This window comes from Zootoca vivipara, chromosome 13 (genome assembly GCF_963506605.1).
Source record: "Zootoca vivipara chromosome 13, rZooViv1.1, whole genome shotgun sequence".
Lineage (NCBI taxonomy): Eukaryota > Metazoa > Chordata > Lepidosauria > Squamata > Lacertidae > Zootoca > Zootoca vivipara.
Genome location: NC_083288.1, coordinates 34,483,874 through 34,502,672, shown reverse-complemented (window position 1 = coordinate 34,502,672; position 18,799 = coordinate 34,483,874). Strand labels below are relative to the sequence as shown.

General features: G+C 47.2%; 1 protein-coding gene across 11 annotated transcripts in view; it reads left to right on the top strand.

Moving 5' to 3' along the window:
• The window catches only part of SLC6A16 (solute carrier family 6 member 16), a 38,070-nt gene extending 21,325 nt beyond the window's left edge, over window positions 1-16,745 (top strand). For 10 of the 11 annotated variants that reach the window (XM_060281605.1, XM_035135376.2, XM_060281601.1 and 7 more), the window contains 6 exons: window positions 1,769-2,010; window positions 3,577-3,766; window positions 5,244-5,445; window positions 5,823-5,982; window positions 8,814-8,976; window positions 11,377-14,647. In XM_060281605.1, the coding sequence (XP_060137588.1) occupies window positions 1,769-2,010; window positions 3,577-3,766; window positions 5,244-5,445; window positions 5,823-5,982; window positions 8,814-8,976; window positions 11,377-11,643 (1,224 nt within the window). In that variant the 3' untranslated portion in view covers window positions 11,644-14,647. Of the gene's footprint in view, window positions 1-1,768; window positions 2,011-3,576; window positions 3,767-5,243; window positions 5,446-5,822; window positions 5,983-8,813; window positions 8,977-11,376; window positions 14,716-16,285 lie in introns of those variants that run through there. The other variant, XR_009558474.1, reaches the window with a different exon arrangement.
• Window positions 16,746-18,799: the final 2,054 nt, after the last annotated feature.

Below are 18,799 nucleotides of genomic sequence, written 5' to 3'. Positions count from 1 at the left end.
GAGTCCTGTGCAAAGGAATATTACTCTCATACACGTGTGCCCACTTCCCCGCTGCATGCAAATTCCCTTTATTTCCCCCCAGTGCTTAATCGCAGGGCTAGCATTATTTCACTTGTTTACTTACAAAACTTCCATACTACTGGAGAAAAGTGGTGCAGACGTGTTTAAAAGTGAAACGAATCCAAACCAAACAGTTAAAAACTGGCTTAAAATAATCCAGTGGAACAACACAACAAAACTGTCGGCAAAAGAGAAGGCAATATTACTGCAAGTAATAGATTAATGAATGCATACAGAAAACGCTGGAACATAGGACACTGGTGGTGCTATGGTCTAAACCACTGAGCCTCTTGGGCTTGCTGATCAGAAGGTCGTCAGTTCGAAGCTCCACAACAGGGTGAGCTCCCATTGCTCTGTCCCAGCTCCTGCCAACCTAGCAGTTCGAAAGCATGCCAGTGCAAGTAGATAAATAGGTATCTACTTGCAGCAGTAAAGGGCGTTTCCATGTGCTCCAATTTCTGTTACACTGTTCTGTTGTGCCAGAAGCGGTTTAGCTATGCTGGCCACATGACCTGGAAAGCTGTCTGCGGACAAACACCAGCTCCCTCGACCTGAAAGGCGAGATGAGCGCTGCAACCCCATAGTCGCCTTTGACTGGACTTAACTGTCCAGGCGTCCTTTACTTTTTACCTTTTAACCTAATTTATACTGAATCAGACCATTGATCCATTTGTCTCAGCATTGTCTACACTGACTGGCAGCGACTTTCCAGGGTTTCAGACAGGAGTCTGTACCTGCCTTACCTGGAGATGCAGAGGATTGAACCAGGCAGAGCAGATGCACTTACTGCCACTGAGCTAAGGCCCTTCCTGAGAACAGGGTGTCTCAACCTGCTTGTGGAAGGGAAGGGAAGGGAAGGTGCTAAACCTGTAGCCCATGAAACGTATCCCACAGCTTCCAGATGGCAGAGGTCAGGTTGCTCCTGCTTCTAACCAAGGACAGTTTTAGAAGGCCATATTTAGAAGTCAAAATATAATGGAGTTCTCTGCAGGGCCTCTCGTACCTCATTCGCAAGGAAGTTCTTAAGCAGGTGCTCCTTAAGAAATCCATGACCCAGATCGTTCTGCCTTTGTGTAGGGTAATGCAAACCTTGGTTAGGTTGAGATGGAGTTTATAAACCTACTTCTAGCCATGATTGCAGTCTCAGGTAGAGCTTGTGAAGGGTCATGAGGATGAAGGTGAACAGCAACGAATCCTGTGAAACCTGCAGTACTCGGCCTGCTTACTTGCGAGTGAAACCCATTTTATTTTGAGCAAGCATACATAGGATTGGGCTGCAAACTCCCGCCAGACAGTGACCGCTTCATCAGATGCATGAAGTACTATCCTTGCATTGGCATTGGTATGGGCATAGAGAGTGGAAAAAAATGTGAACAGTGGAGTTAAATCACTATGTAAAGTGGAATTTCTATGTAAAATTTAAATGCTTGCAAAATAAATGGTGGCTATTTGCCAGAGCAGCAATAGGAAATGAGGGTGGGGGGAAGCAAAATTAAGATAACAAAGCACAGTTAAGACAAAGGTGGTAAAACCTGTCGTGTAAGAGGAGACCATTATCTTGATTTGGGCCTAAACACATAGAATCAAACTTCATGACAAGTTCTAATTTGCCAGTATTTACTTCCATTGGAAAAAAATCCTCTCCTTTTTTGAGGATGAATTCATGAGGATGAATCCTGTACCCTTGTCCTCTTTGCCCAACCTCTAGCTGTCCATCTGGAGAGACATGCAGGTCTGGCGCCAGGCAGCCACGCAGGTGTTCTTTGCCCTGGGACTGGGCTTTGGGACCATCATTGCCTACTCCAGCTATAACCCACGCCACAACAACTGCCACATCGACGGGCTGCTGGTGTCTGGGATCAACTTCCTTACTTCAGTGCTGGCTACACTTGTGGTGTTTGCCGTGCTGGGCTTCCGTGCCAACATGATCACACAGGACTGTGTGGAGAGGTGAGTTGCTGCCTGCCTGTGTCCTGTGTCCTGCCCCCTCCCCCAACTTTTGACATATTTAGCTCTTTTGGGTTCTGCTGCTGTAGGGCAAGGCTGCAGGCAGGGACAACCTAGCTTTATTTCTCATGTTCAGTGGTTCTGTGTTGTTGTGGTTTTTTTTTTTAATAAAACACGAAAGCATGTATGCAAACAAGTAAGTAAGTTATGCAAGATTGTTTATATCCAGCCTGGTGCCATCAAGAGTTCAAAGAATCACACACACACAAACACACACACACACACACACACACAGAGAGAGAGAGAGAGAGAGAGAGAGAGAGAGAGAGAGAGAGAGAGAGAGAGAGAGAGAGAGAGGAATTCCTGGAGGGGCCCTTAGATCTGCCCCTTGCTGAGTTAGGTTTGTATCCAACAATCAATCTTACCCATCCATGGCCATTTGGAGGGCTGTTTTGGAGAAATTTCATTCCCTTATTATTATTACAGTCGTACCTTGGTTTTCGAACAGCTTAGTTCTCGAACGTTTTGGCTCTTGAACGTCGCAAACCCGGAAGTGACTGTTCCGGGTTTGCAAATGTATTTTTGGAAGCCAAACATCCAACAGGGCTTCCGATTGGCTGCAGGAGCTTTCTGCAGCCAATCAGAAGCCATGCTTTGGCTTCCGGACATTTTGGAAGTTGAATGGACTTCCAGAACGGATTCTGTTTGACTTCCAAGGTACGACTGTATTCTTATTTAAATTTGTATACCACACTTCATCTGTAGATGTCAGGGTGGTTGACAACATAAAAATACAAGATAAGTAACACAAAATAAATCATAAAAGCAAGAACAAAAACAAACCAATCACCCCCTCCCACAACTCATTTATTATTACAGTATTATTATTTTTATTATTTACTCATCTGAAACTTATTTTGGCATTATCCAGGAATCCATTCAGTTTGAGTAAGGCTCATTACATGCTCCCAAGCTTCTGTCCTTCAGAGGAGCAAAGGGAAGAGCCTCGAAAGTTGTGTGTTGGTTACATTCCTGCCTGCCTGCCTTCCATGATGGAAGGAGCAAGCTTAGAGACGGATCGTAGCCCAGGGCATCTGAGCCGAGCATCTGCTTTTGCATTCGGAAGATCCCAGGTTCAGTCTCCGGCATCTCCAGGTGGGGCTGGAAGAGATCTCCTTCTGAAACCCCGAAGAGCCACTGCCGGTCAGTGTTGTAGACAATGCTGAGCTAGGAACCAGTAGTCTGGCTCATCATAAGGCAGCTTCCTGGGTTCCTAGTCTGAGCAGCTTCCATGCAGTGACCTGATCCAGGCTCAAGGGGGCAGCATCAGGTGCCCTTGGGAGATGCCCTGGGATACCACATCATAGAATTGTAGAGTTGGAAGGGACCACAAGAGCCATCTGTTCCAATCCCCTGCAAATGCAAGAATCTTTTGCCCAACGTGGGGCTCAAACCCACAATCCTTAGATTATGCTCTACCCAGCTAGCTGGTTTTGTGTTTTCAGATTTGGAGTAAATCTTGATTAGTGGCCTTGCTGCTTGCCATTCTTTTTCTCCCCCCCCCCCCAGGAATACAAAAACCCTGTCTTTTCTAGCATCAAACGGCTCCCTCCCTGCTGCGCTGCCCCACCTTGGAAACTTCTCTGACCTCTCGGCTGCTGAGTACAGCGCTTGGTATCAGGGTCTTCAGAACGACACAGCAGAGTGGCTGCAGATGTGGAATATCAGTGACTGCCGCGCAGAGGATGAGATGAACAAGGTGACTGGGGAGGAGGAAGGACGGCAGGCTGGGCTGCTGCAAAAGGGGGGGAAGCCGTCAGAAGCAGCTGCCTTTCAGGGTTGTGTCCGAGGGGCAAGAGATGGGCTTGCATAACTTGTACCACGTCAGTTGAAATGTAGCTTCCTGCCTAGTGTGGCAGCATGTTTGAGAATTTCAGGGAATTTCCCTGGAATTGAAGTGTGCATGTGTGTGGATGTACACGCACACATATCACACACACACACACACGGATACACACTGTATACATAGGGTGATCAAGCAGACCACAATCCATGGCTGGTGAGCTACGTTTGTGTGAATGAGGCATGTATGAGCTGTGCCTGAACTCTCATAGTTGTTTTTAAAAGTGTTTAAAAGTCACCTTTGAGGGACTCTGTTTTGAGAAGCCAGATCTGCATTAATAATAATAATAATAATAATAATAATAATAATAATAATAATAAATAGTCATTGTTGTAGTCGTAGTATATTTATATCCCGCCCAGCCACTCTGGGTGGCTCCCAACAGATTATTATTATTAATAATATTATATAACATACATTATTATAATTATATAATACTAATAAAGCAACGAAACATTAAAAGCTTCCTTAAACAGGGCTGCCTTCAGAAAGTCAGATAGTTGTTTATTCATTGATATCTGATGAGAGGGTGTTCCATAGGGCGGGCGCCACTACCCAGAAGGCCCTCTGCCTGGTTCCCTGTAACCTCACTTCTCACAGGGAAGGAACCGCCAGAAGGCCCTTGGAGCTGAACCTCAGTGTCCGGGCAGAACAACGGGGTTGGAGATGCTTCTTCAGGTATACTGAGTTGATTGGTGCAAGGGCCAACCAATAACGAAGCTGCTTCACCAGCTTCTCAAAGCAGAGCACTGTACAGCGCTGGCTGGCCTTTGTGTCAATCACAAAGCCTCCTGGAGTCAATTTTAAGGCATGGGGGAAAGCCTTCAAAACAAAACAAAACCAAGGAGTGAGCTCTTAATAGATGAAGCCCCATAAACCTAGTGTGGGAACGTTTGGCATTCTAAGTGTTGCTGGACTACAATTCCCATCATCCATGGCCATTGGTTATGTTGGTTGGGCTGATGGGAGCTGGAGTACAACAACACTTGTAGGGTCGCTTGTTCCTCACCTTAAGTCTATGCCAGAATTTCCCCAACTTGGGTCTCCAGGTGTTGTTGGACTACAACTCCCATTATCCCTATCAGGACCGGTGGTCAGGGATGATGGGAACTGTAGTCCAAAAGCTGCTGGAGACCCAAGGTTTGAGAAACCCTGGCCTGTGCCCTGAACAGGGCCATAGTCCCCGTTGCTATTCAATTAGGAGTGCCACAAACTGCTACTCCCTGTGTGACAGATTGCCCGGGCATTAAGTATTTCTTTCCGATTGGTGTAAGTTTGTCACCTGCCTGTTTCAGTAGGTGATTCCCAGATTTTTCTTCTTTTCAACTCCCAGGATGTGGAAGGCACAGGACTGGCTTTCATCACCTTCACGGAGGCCATGACCCTCTTTCCGACCGCCCCATTCTGGTCGGTGCTGTTCTTTTTCATGCTGCTGAACTTGGGGCTGAGCACCATGCTGGGGAACATGCAAGGGATCATCACTCCATTGCTGGACAACTTCCACAGCCTCCAGCGCCGGCGGACCCTCTTCACAGGTATGGCAGAACCCATAACCAAGAGACGGAACAACATCCATCAGGGGGCAGAGGAGTGAGGTGGGTGGGTTTTATTTTGCAAAACAACAAAGTTCTGTAGCATTGTACAGATGAATGCAAACATCAAATAAGGTACAACAACAAAGGCACAATAAAAATACTTCAAATAAGTAATTGCCATCTCTCTTTCCTGCCCTCAGGATTGCTGTCTAAAAGGCACAGCGCTCAAAGAAAGGGGACTGGGAGGCAGGAGGCAAAATACAAACTCAAGCACTAGTTTTCAGTTTACAAAGTTCTTGTAATCTTTCCCTGTGTCTCCTGCGGTCCAGCAGGTGTCCAGCCATGCCAACCTGCTCTCCTTTTTCTCTCTCCCACAGTGTTGTGTTGTTTGGTTGGATTCCTGCTGGGCCTGGTTTTCGTGCAACGGTCAGGCAGCTATTTTGTGTCCATGTTTGACGATTACTCGGCTACCCTGCCCCTGCTTATTGTTGTGGCTTTTGAAGCTTTTGCCGTGGCCTGGATCTACGGAGCAGACAGGTAATTCTCTACCCTGCTTTCTCAAGAGAGTGGGTGGGTGTGGGTGTGCAGGTGGGGGATCTACCTTGTGTCTTTGGACAGAGCCTGTTTTCCTCCTTCCCCTGTGCTTCTGTGATATTATTATTATTATTATTATTATTATTATTATTATTATTATTAATACCCCGCCCATCTGGTGGGTTTCCCCAGCCACTCTGGGCGGCTTCCAACAGAAAAATGAAATAAAATAATCTATTAACCATTAAAAGCCTCCCTAAACAGGGCTGCCTTCAGATGTATTCTAAAAATCTGGTAGCTTTGACATCTGATGGGAGGGCGTTCCACAGGGCGGGCGCCACTACCGAGAAGGTCCTCTGCCTGGTTCCCTGCAACTTGGCTTCTCGCAATGAGGGAACCACCAGAAAGCCCTTGGTACTGGACCTCAGTGTCTGGGCAGAACGATGGGGGTGGAGACGCTCCTTCAGGTATACTGGACCGAGGCCATTTAGGGCTTTAAAGGTCAGCACCAACACTTTGAACTGTGCCTGGAAACGTACTGGGAGCCAATGTAGATCTTTCAAGACTGGTGTTATGTGGTCTCGGCGGCCGCTCCCAGTCACCAGTCTAGCTGCCACATTCTGGATTAGTTGTAGTTTCTGGGTCACCTTCAAAGGTAGCCCCACGTAGAATGCATTGCAGTAGTCCAAGCGGGAGATAAGTAGAGTATGCACCACTCTGGCGAGACAGTCTGCAGACAGGTAGGGTCTCAGCCTGCGTACTAGATGGAGCTGATAGACAGCTGCCCTGGACACAGAATTGACCTGTGCCTCCATGGACAGCTGTGAGTCCAGAATGACTCCCAGGCTGCGCACCTGGTCCTTCAGGGGCACAGTTACCCCATTCAGGACCAGGGAGTCCTCCACACCTGCCCACCTCCTGTCCCCCGCAAACAGTACTTCTGTCTTATCAGGATTCAACCTCAATCTGTTGGCCGCCATCCATCCTCCAACCGCCTCCAGGCACTCACACAAGACCTTCACCGCCTTCACTGTCTCTGATTTGAAAGAGAGGTAGAGCTGGGTATCATCCGCATACTGATGAACACCCAGCCCAAACCCCCTGATGATCTCTCACAGCGGCTGCATGTAGATGTTAAGAAGCATGGGGGAGAGGACAGAGCCCTGAGGCACCCCACAAGTGAGATCCCAGGGTCTGAGCACTCATCCCCCACCACCACTTTCTGAACATGGCCCAGGAGGAAGGAGTATGACAGTGCCCCCAGCTCCCAACCCCTCTAGACCAGGGGTGTCAAACTCAAATTCATCGGGGGCCGCATCAGCAGTTTGGTCACCCTCAAAGGGCCGGTTGTGTCTGTAGGACTATGTGTCCACTCTTTATTATCATAAATTATTGTCACTGCATTCAATTATTACTGTTTTTTGTAATAATGTAAGCTCATTCCCGCCCCCACGCGGATCACATTCCTGTGTCGTGGCGCATGTGTGGGAGGGGATGTAAACGAGGGAAATTTGAACAAAAGGTGGGGATCGACGGCTTCTAAGGGGGGGGGCTCAACTAAACCTTCGGCAGGAAGGAGAAAGCCACTGCTGGGATTAAAAACCTGCAGATGGAAAGAGGGCTTCCCTCTCCCGCCCTGTGCACACCCAAACCCCGCTAGGCAGGATGCCACACGCTGCAACCCACCCCATGCTTTGGAGAGGGGCAAGAACATGCGGTGCAGCGCCAACTCCCTGCTTTGCTTTTGCATCCTCCCTCCTCAGCGCCAGAGTCCCTTCCGCTCGCGCTGAGGGAGGGCAGCGGATTTCCCGAGGAGGAAGGCGGCGGCAGCCCCAGCGGACGTGCATCTTCGCCTCAGAGCTGCTCTTCCCCCCACCCGCGCTGTTGTCGTCTTTGCCGCCGCCTCTCCCTACTGGGACTGCAGTCAGAGGAGGCTTGAAAACCTCCCCCCCCCAAAAAAAAATTCCCCTCCCACCTACTCAAACCACGAGGCGACTCCATCTGGAGCCCTACATCACGAGGGGCTGAGAGGAGGAGGCGGCAGAGCGGGAAGAGCAGGAACCCGTGCCGTCGTCGCCGCCTCCCTCCCGGCCGCCCCCCGGGGAGCAGCTCCGCCGGAACTGAGAAGCCAAAGGGCGGCTTGGGGGTGGGGGGCAGAGCAAAAGCCAGGCACCCTCCCGAGTGTCTATGAGGAGAAAACGGGGGAAGAGGGAAGAGAAACCCGGCTCCATCAAGAGAGCGGCTGTTGCGCTTCGCCTACTTCCCCCTCAGGCTCACTCCGCGTCCCTTTCGCCCGCTCGTTCGCCCACCTCCCGGATGCAGCCGAGGAGAGAAAGGGAAGCGGCGGGCGGCGGCTCCCCAGTGCCGCCTAACTCGCTCTCGGAGACAACAGCAAAGCCCGCCAAAAAAAAAAATCCAGCGCTGCTCCGTCCCGGCACCAACTTTGCCGGCGGCGCCTGTAGGGCTTTCCTACCTCCTCGGCGGGCTTCCTCCTCCTCCTCCTGCATCTCACTTCCCCGTCTGGCCGCTGTGCCACCGCCTCCCTCAGCCTCATTTGAAATTGAAATTCCCTGGCCAAGGCCGTCAGCGCCCCGGCCTCCGCCTGCAGCCCCGCCCCCGGTTTTGACCCTCGGCCAGTCACAGGCTCCAGAACTACTGTCAGCGGCTACTGTCGGCGGCGGCTACGTGGGCCACATGACAAGGTCTGGCGGGCCGGATTAGGCCCCCGGGCCTTGTGTTTGACACCCGTGCTCTAGACGGTCCAGAAGGATATCTTAACATCTCCTCACTCAGTGCCTCGTCTGCCATCTTGATCCGTTTCCCTTCGTCCGCAGGTTCTTAAGCGACATAGAAGACATGCTGGGCTGGCGGCCTTGGAGGATCTACAGCTACATGTGGCGCTTTGTCAGCCTGGGAGCGATGCTGTGCCTGCTGCTAGCGAGTCTGGTGCACTTGGCTATGAAGTGGCCCACCTACCAGGCCTGGAACAGAGAAAAGGTAAGAGGCGCACCCAATCACACCCCTTCATGTTTCTGACCAATAGCAGCTGCCCCTGCCGCTTTTCATTAAAAAAATTAAGCATGGTCTGGGGACCGCTCCACTGTATAAAGAACCAGGAGTCCTGTAGGACCCTAAAGCCTACATCATTGTGAGATTTTGTGCATGCAGGAAGGGGATAAAAGTGGCAATGTGGGTGAAGCACAAGAGGGAACTGAGTGGCAGAGCCCTGCTCCCCAACTTCCACCAACAGGTTATCAAGTCCTGCTCTGTACCCAGATGTCAAATGAAAAGGTTCCAAGAACTCGGGCCAGGAAGGAGAATAATTATGAATTCTTCAAACTGTTTTTTGCTTAAGGTATTGAGACACACTCCAGTTGAAATGATTTTCAAATCCAGGACAAGGCCCTGTTTCGTTTATTCTTCATCAGCTATAGTTTCACGGTCAAAGTGTAGCAATTGTGTTACCTTAAGCAAAAAACAGTTTGAAGAATTCATAATTATTCTCCTTCCTGGCCCGAGTTCTTGGAACCTTTTCATTTGATTTCCTGTACCCAGATGTGGCAATGGCTTTCCTTGCACATACTCCCCATGAGTGCTTCTGCTGCACATCCTAAGCAGCAGGTGTTTTGATTTGGATCGGAAAGTCACGGGCTGAAAACTGCCGTGGATTCACTAGGTGACCTTCTCCAATCCACTGCCTCTTTTCCACTCTCTGTAACAAAACAGTAATAGTGATATATTTCTTGGTTGCTAAGGAGTCAAGATTTAGGGCTTTTAAAGCTTTAATCCAGGGTTTCCCAAACTTGGGTGTCTACCTGTGGTTGGACTACAACTCCCATCATCCCTAGCTAGCAGGACCAATGGTTAGGGACGATGGGAATTGTAGTCCAAAAACAGCTGGAAACTCATGTTTGGGAAACCCTGCTTTAATCCACAAATGCAATTTTTTCAGTGGCATTCTGGGGAGGGAGCCCTCTGGCTCTTTGAATGTGCGTTGAGTTGCTCAGTAATAGCAGACAAGCTTCCCAAAGAGATGGCACTTGATTACCAAGTCTTCCATTACCAGGACTATCTTTCCATAGCATTTGGATCTGGAAGAGTGTTTTGGTTTTGCTCTGGGTTAGTTTAGGGAAGCCAACCATGAGACCCAACTGGCCTAAGAATGTAAGAAGAGAGCTCTGCTGGATCATGCCAGTGGTCCATCTAGTCCAGCATCCTGTTCTTGCAGTGGCCAACCAGGTGCCTATAGGAAGCCTGCAAGCAGGATGTCAGCACAACACTCCACCACCACCCCTTGTGATTCTGAAACTAATATTCAGAGACATACTGCCTTCTCCACATAGGTGCCAAATTCCGGATTGAAAAATCCGGGATCAGCAGCACCGCGGCACCGGAAGTTGCTTCTACGCACTTCCGGACATGCGTAGAAGCGACTTCTGGCGCCGCTCTGCCCATTTCCAAAATGTCCGCAGCACCAGAAGTCGCTTCTATGCATGTCCGGAAGTGCGTAGAAGCGACTTCTGGCGCTGCAGACATTTTGGAAATGGGCACAGCGGCATCGGAAGTCGCTTCTACGCATGTCCGGAAGTGCATAGAAGCGACTTCCGGTGCCGGCGTGGCACCAGAAGAACATGGTCGCCGGCAGGAGCTCCGTAATCCAGGGGAATACGGGGTATTTTGCCATTCGGGACACCTGCAGGGAACGGTAAGAAAATACGGGGTTTCCCGGGGAAAACGGGGTACTTGGCAGCTATGCTTCTCCAGTGGAGGTAGATCATAGTTTCCATGGCTTGTAGCCACTGACAGCCTTACTCTCAATGAATTTGTCTAATCCTCTTTTAAAACCATCACTACGTTTTGTGGGAGCAGATTCTAAAGTTTTAACTGCACAGTGTGAAGAAATATTTCTTCTCTCTGTCCTTAATCCTGAAACATTCATCTTCCTTGGATGGCCCCAAGGGAGGGAGAACAATCTTTCCCTACCCACTTTCTTCATATCATGCATGCACTTATACGCCTCCATCCTGCCACACCCCACACCCCTTTTATTGCCTTTTCACTAAATGTTAGAGAAATTTTGTAACCTTTCCTCATAGGGCAGTTGCTGCAACCCCTAGATCATTTTTGGTTGTCCCTTCCTGAACCTTTTCTCAGCTCAAAAAGAGAACTGTTTGAATACCACAGGCCGTATTGCTGATAATGTCAATTCTCTAAGCATGACAAGGGCTGACAGGGACATTTTCTGGCTGTGCAGCCATTGAAGGCCTAGTGCATCTTGGACTGAGAGAAGCCTGATTCAGAGTCCAGACGGGCCCACTAAATTTCCATTCCTACATGGTTGATAGTAAATTTCAGTTTTGAAAACCAGTAATAATTATTGGTTGTCTCCCTTTCCAGGCAGAGGAGCAGATGCTGGAATACCCTCCCTGGGCCCTGGGCCTCCTCGTAGGCCTCATTGTTGTGGCTGCTCTCCCCATCCCAGCAATGTTTCTCCGGCAGCTTTTGATGGATTGGTTTGGCCAGCGTGGTGGCCGGTCTGGCATGGTGATGGCGCCTGTACCCACAGAGGATGACGACAAGGTGGCAGAAGGAGAGAGCCCAGCTGATACTGAGCACCAAGGGAACGGGTACTTGCTTGTCCAGGCAGGAGATGGGCAAGACTGATGGGAGGCACTTCCAGCTGGAATGTATCACCTGGAGGACATCTGACCTGCTCCGGCCCCAGATCCTCCTGACCATTGGCTGTATTTTCCAGCCTTTCCAGGCGACCATGTTTGTTTAGACACCCACCCACGCGCCCAGTGTGCTATTTATGGCTTACAAGGCTGCTGCAACTTCGATGGGGAAAGGGACATGAGCATGGAGACTTCCATGCAGCAGGCCCCGGCGCCTCCTTCACACCTGCTGCAACCAAGGAGATGAAAAAGATGAATGAAAGAGGACCTCAGAAGTGATGTGGGGACAATCCAAGAAAAGCTGCTGGGTTATTGTTTTTAAATAACTCCTTGTGGCTTTCACTGCTGCCACTGAGTCCCGTTTCCCTTCGCTAGAATCGTGACGCCTTGTTGCAGTGCCTCCACTAAAATGAAGGCACGGGAACATTTGAGGGCTGAAGGTAATTTGATTTTGGAGGACCACGCATGTTCCAGAGGCAGAAAGTGAGAACTCTTGGGATTCCAGTAGTAAAGGAAAGCCTGAGATCTGATGAGGCATTGACTCACTGTTACAGGATCCACCCGCTCTCCTTCACACTGATCCCATGTCTCCCTCCCTCCCATTGTTTTGTTGTTGTTTAGTCGTGTCCGACTCTTCGTGACCCCCATGGACCAGCGCATGCCAGGCACTCCTGTCTTCCACTGCCTCCCGCAGTTTGGTCAGACTCATGTTGGTGGCTTCAAGAACACTGTCCAACCATCTTATCCTCTGTTGTCCCCTTCTCCTTGTGCCCTCCATCTTTCCCAACATCAGGGTCTTTTCCAAGGATTCCTCTCTTCTCATGAGGTGGCCAAAGTATTGGAGCCTCAGCTTCACGATCTGTCCTTCCAGGGAGCACTCAAGGCTGATTTCCTTCAGAATGGATAGGTTTGATCGTCTTGCAGTCCATGGAACTCTCAAGCGTCTCCTCCAGCACCATAATTCAAAAGCACCAGTTCTTTGGCAATCAACCTTCTTTATGGTCCAGCTCTCACTTCCATACATCACTACTGGGAAAACCATAGCTTTAACTATACGGACCTTTGTCAGCAAGGTGATGTGTCTGCTTTTTAAGATGCTGTGTAGGTTTGTCATTGCTTTTCTCCCAAGAAGCAGGCATCTTCTAATTTCATGACTGCTGTAACCACCTGCAGTGATCATGGAACCCATTGTTTTACCCACTGTCTATTGTAAGCCTCTCGAGGGCAAGGACCTACAGTCACACCTTGGGTTACAGACGCTTCAGGTTTTGTATTTTCGGGGTGTGCACCGCGCGAACCTGGAAGTACCCAAAAGGGTTACTTCTGGGTTTCGGTGCTCGTGCATGCGCAGCACTAAATTGCACTTTGCACATGCGCAGAAGCGCCAAATTGCAACCCACGTGTGCACAGACGCGGCGCTGCGGGTTGCGAACGTGCCTCCTGCACGGATCATGTTCGCAACCCGAGCGTCCACTATTTAATTTTCCTGATGAATCTTTGGGTGCCATATTGCTCATTCTCATCCGAAGATGGTTCAAGCTCAGCAGCTACTGGCATGAAAACATCCTTCTCCCAGGGCCACTTTCTGTCAAGACCCTTGCAGCACTGTTAGGGTCAAGATTGGGTTAGCTGACTGACGCAGAAGAAGGAAGCAACGGGACGGGGGCTGAATAATGGGAACCAGAGTTGGTGGTGAGGGGATCACCCCTTTCCACCGCAACTTCAGTCACTTGGGAAGAGGGAGCGAGGGAACTTTCCTGCGGAACTGTGAGCTTGGAGCATCCAAAGCTGGAGGTTAAGCCAGAGACAGTAACAGCCCCTAACAGGAAGGTGCAGTTTTGTCGCTCAGAACGAGACAGCACCTTCACCAATAGGAGCAGAGCAACCCACCCTGAAAGAGTGCACATTTGCAATCCCAACCTCAAAGAGTGAACCAAGTGTTACGAGTGGGTACACTATGCTGGGTCCTTAAAAACATGGCAGGTGGAGCATGGAAACTTTGTTGGGACATCTTGGTTGCTTCCGTCCGGTTCTAAACTTCTCATTCTGCTCATGAACCTTGAGTTCTGCATCTGCAGCTGAGCCTGTACAGTTATTGGCCCGAGTAAATATCTCTTTCTTAGTTGCAAGAAAGAGCATCTGCTTGTTGCATGTTTTGGGGCAGGAGCCAGCAAAATTCCTCAATGGAAGTCAGTATTTTCCACAACGTGGCTATGGGTGATGTTGAGAAAGAATTTGGTTGAGCATTTAGAGTGGTATGAGATGCAGAAACTAAAGAAAAACTCCACGGGGTCTAGGTTGTCTTAAAGTTACAGTGGTACCTTGGGTTACAAACGCTTCAGGTTACAAACTCCACTAACCCAGAAATAATACATTTCTGGGTTCAGAAATAGTGTATCTGAAGAAGTGTGCATGCACACGAAAGCTCATACTAATGACAAACTTGTTGTTGTTGTTGTTTAGTCGTTTAGTCGTGTCCGACTCTTCGTGACCCCATGGACCATTGCACGCCAGGCACTCCTGTCTTCCACTGCCTCCCGCAGTTTGGTCAAACTCATGTTGGTAGCTTCGAGAACACTGTCCAACCATCTTGTCCTCTGACGTCCCCTTCTCCTAGTGCCCTCAATCTTTCCCAACATCAGGGTCTTTTCCAAGGATTCTTCTCTTCTCATGAGGTGGCCAAAGTATTGGAGCCTCAGCTTCACGATCTGTCCTTCCAGGGAGCACTCAGGGCTGATTTCCTTAAGAATGGATAGGTTTGATCTTCTTGCAGTCCATGGGACTCTCAAGAGTCTCCTCCAGCACCATAATTCAAAAGCATCAATTCTTCGGCGATCAGCCTTCTTTATGGTCCAGCTCTCACTTAGTTGGTCTCTAAGGTGCTACTGGAAGGAATTTTTTTATTTTGTTTCGACTACGTCAGACCAACACGGAACCAGAAATACTACCTCAGGTTAAGAACTTTGTTTCAGGATGAGAACAGAAATTGTGTTCCAGCTGCGCAGCAGCAGCAGGAGGCCCCATTAGCTAAAGTGGTGCTTCAGGTTAAGAACAGTTTCAGGTTCGAAGAATAGCAGCAATAAAGATGAATGTATTACCTAAGATGTTATTCCTATTTCAAACTATACCTGTTGTGAAGGGTACAAGACAATTTCAAGAATGGCAGAAGACTTTGTCAAGATTTGTCTGGCAGGGGAAAAAGCCCAGAATAAAACATAAAATTTTGGTAGATAGAAAAGAAAGAGGCGGATTCTCTCTACCAGACCTGAGACTTTATTACGAAGCGTCTTGTATGTGTTGGATAAAAGAGTGGATAACTCTAAAAAATACGGACCTGCTAGATTTGGAAGGTTTCAATAATAGATTTGGATGGCATGCATATTTATGCTATGATAAGAAAAAGTCACATACAGGGTTTACAAATCATGTGATAAGATCTCTGTACGAGGTGTGGGAAAGAAATAAAATGCTGTTAGAGACTAAAACACCATGGTGGGTATCACCAGCAGAGGTTTTAACAGTTAAGAAAGTAAATATGGAGGGGAGGTGGGCCACGTACGAGGAAATCTTGATAAAAACTGAAAAAGGCTGGAGACTGAAACCTTATGAAGAAATTAAAGGAGTATTAACAGGATGGATTCAATACCATCAAATAAATGATGTTCTTAAAGAGGATAGGAAAATAGGTTTTGAGGACAAAAGGTCCAAATTCCAAATAGAAGTGCTAGAAGGTAAAACAAAGCTCTTGTCAAAAATGTATGACTTGTTGTTAGAGTGGTACACCAAAGATGAGTTGACAAAAGAGGTGATGATTAAATGGGCAAAGGATTTTGGGCACAATATTGAATATGACGCGTGGTTGAAACTATGGAATCAAACTTTAAGATTTACAGCATGTACCGCCTTGAAAGAAAATATATATAAGATGATTTATAGATGGTACTTAACACCAGTTAAACTAGCTAAAATGTATAGAATGAGTGATAAAGCATGCTGGAAATGTAAAGAGAGAGATGGTGAATTCTATCATATGTGGTGGACATGCGATAAGATAAAAAGATTTTGGGAGATGTTATATAATGAATTGAAAAAGATGTTTAGATATACTTTCCCAAAAAAACCGGAAGCATTTTTGTTAGGAATAATAGGAGGAGAGATTAGAAAAGAAGATCAAGTACTGTTTATGTACGCGACAACCGCGGCTAGGACATTGTTAGCCCAAAAATGGAAATTACAGGAACTACCAAAAATTGATGAGTGGCAGAGGAAAATGATGGACTATGCTGAACTTGCTAGACTGACTTGCAAGATCCGTGACCAAGGTGAGACGAAGTTTCAAAAGGACTGGAGTAAATATGTGGATTATATGGAGAAAAACTGTAGATCTTTAAAAACACTTGCAGGATTGAAATAAATCCTACGAATTGACTAAAAAGTTAAAAAGGAACTGCAAAAAAATGGGGTTAACAAGAAACCCGCATGAAGGGAGGGAGGGAAGTCATAGCTCGGCAGAGCAAGATGTAAGAGGAAAATATAAGATGTTTTGTATAAAAGATTGTTTTTTTTATTTTAATTTGCTAAATTGGAAAATTGAATAAATTTATTTGAAGGAAAAAAAAGAACAGTTTCAGGTTAAGAACGGACCTCCGGAACGAATTAAGTTCTTAACCAGAGGCACCACTGTACACTGTTGTAAATGCAGGGGGCGGGGGGTGACATTTCATGCTTAGTTCTGTGTGCAAGCATAGACTGTGCCAAGTAATTGTTCAACACTCGGTTGGATTTTGTAACTCAAGGCTAAAAGGTAGCAGTCAGTAGACTGTTTTTAAACTATTCTCCATGAGGATGGTTCATGTAAATGGTTCAGTAAATGAACTTTATAAAGCAGTTAATTTGTTTCTGGGACTTCTCTGTTCAAGCAAAGCAAGGAACCAATTGGTGGCGGAGGTGATGATTGGGTTTGAGTTTCTTACAAGACGAGGGGAGCACAGCTTGCTGTAGCCCATAAGTGAGTCATACACAGGAGAACAACTTTATCAAAGTATGTTTGTTTGTATGTTTTTTCTTTTCAATAAAAGCTATTTAGTAGAATCAAGTATTTCAGTCCTACGATCTCAACTCTGGAGGTGGGGGAATCAACTTTTAAGTAAAGTTGCTCCATTTGTTTCTCAAATGTTTCCTAAATGTTAAAACAACAAAGAGTTGTTATAGCATAATTTTTCAGCTACAGTTCACTACATCAGGTGCATGGTTATTCTAGTTACAGAAATACAGTATATTTTCATATGATAGGAGAAATAATGCACAGATTACATTATTAATGGTAACCTTTCACACACACAAATATTGATAATAGGCATCCTGGCATTGGTGAGCAAATAAACACATGGAGATCATAGAATTGTAGAGTTGGATCATGTAGTATCAGAGGAAAAAACACCTTTGTCCCAACTGTAGCCCAGCAGTTTCAAGTTGCAGTCTCATTTTTAAGTTCCTTTGTTCAAGACTCTTCATGACCCCATGGACCATAGCACGCCAGGCACTCCTGTCTTGCACTGCCTCCCGCAGTTTGGTCAAACTCATGTTCGTAGCTTCAAGAACACTGTCCAACCATCTCGTCCTCTGTCGTCCCCTTCAGAAAACTTTAGAGGGATATTTGAAACCATACAGGACACTCTTTTAACTGAGCATTAAGCTCAGTTAAAAGAGTGTCCTGTATGGTTTCAAATATCCTTCTAAAGTTTTCTGGATAATGCTGTTCATGGTGTCTTATTATTTCACAAAGAGCATTTCCTATTATTTTACAGAAAGAGACTTCACTATTTGTCCTTTGTGGACAGCAGAAGGGTATTGCTGGCAGATGATGGCATAGATTACTTTGGAAGATGAGCAAATGCATCAGCTGCTAATGTTTCAGATGATGCCATTAAGATTCCAACTGACCAATACAGTCACCAACACAACCCCCCTTTTTTTAAAAAAAATTGCCTGTTGTGCTGTAAAAGGCCACTGTGCTTACAGCTACTCTCTCACAGCCATAACCTGTGCTTTTTTTCTGGGGGTACACATACCCCTAAACATTTTGTTAATCTAAGTTTGGCCTCATTGAGGGGCAGTATTTCAGTATGAATAGGAAAATGAGAGTACCCCTAAATATTTTAGAAAAAAACCCACTGGCCATAACTATTTAAATGATAAATACTGTACCGGGTACTTGTTTATCATTGCATTGCAACTATTTTTATTTTGCACTATAAAACTACAGTGTTGTTTCATGCCGTTTCCCGCCAGGCACCAAGACACCTAAGTTCTGCCCTGTCCAAAAGGCCTCCCTCACAGGTAAAGCAGCACAGGTGGTCGGAGCATCGTGGTCCAAGCAGGGAGCAGGCAGAGTCACTCTTCCCTAACCACACGACCTTTCGTGCGCTGTACGGCCCTATTCCTGCATTTATGTGCCATGTGATCGATTTTGCAGCCAGTCACTTCAAGCGTTGCACACAAACACACACGTCTGCCCTCGTGTGCGTTGCGCTCGTGTAAAGGCAACACACTTTACACAGGTGGAACTGGGTTAAACCACAGAGCCTAGGGCTTGCCAATCAGAAGGTTGGCGGTTCGAATCCCCACGACGGGGTGAGCTTCTGTTGTTTGGTCCCAGCTCCTGCAAACCTAGCAGTTCGAAAGCACGTCAAAGTGCAAGTAGTCCGTGCGCTGCTCTGGTTTCGCCAGAAGCAGCTTAGTCATGCTGGCCACATGACCTGGAAGCTGTATGCCGGCTCCCTGGGCCAATAAAGCGAGATGAGCACCACAACCCCAGAGTCGGTCACAACTGGACCTAATCGCCAGGGGTCCCGTTACCTTTTAAAGGCAACGTAGGCAGTGGTGTGAATAGCAAGACTTCATTTTAATTAATGGGTTTGGGGTTTTTTATTTAAACAAAGTTTGAAGTTATTTATTTTAAAAAAAACGTTGGAGGAAATGCATCCATCCCTAAACATTTTTTGCATACCCCTAAACATTTTTTGTGAATCTATGTTTGGCCTTATTGAGGGGCCGTATTTCAATATGAGTAGGAAAATGAGAGTACGTACCCCTAACCATTTTTTTAAGAAAGAAAAGAAGCACTGCTCCATCTAACCCGGATT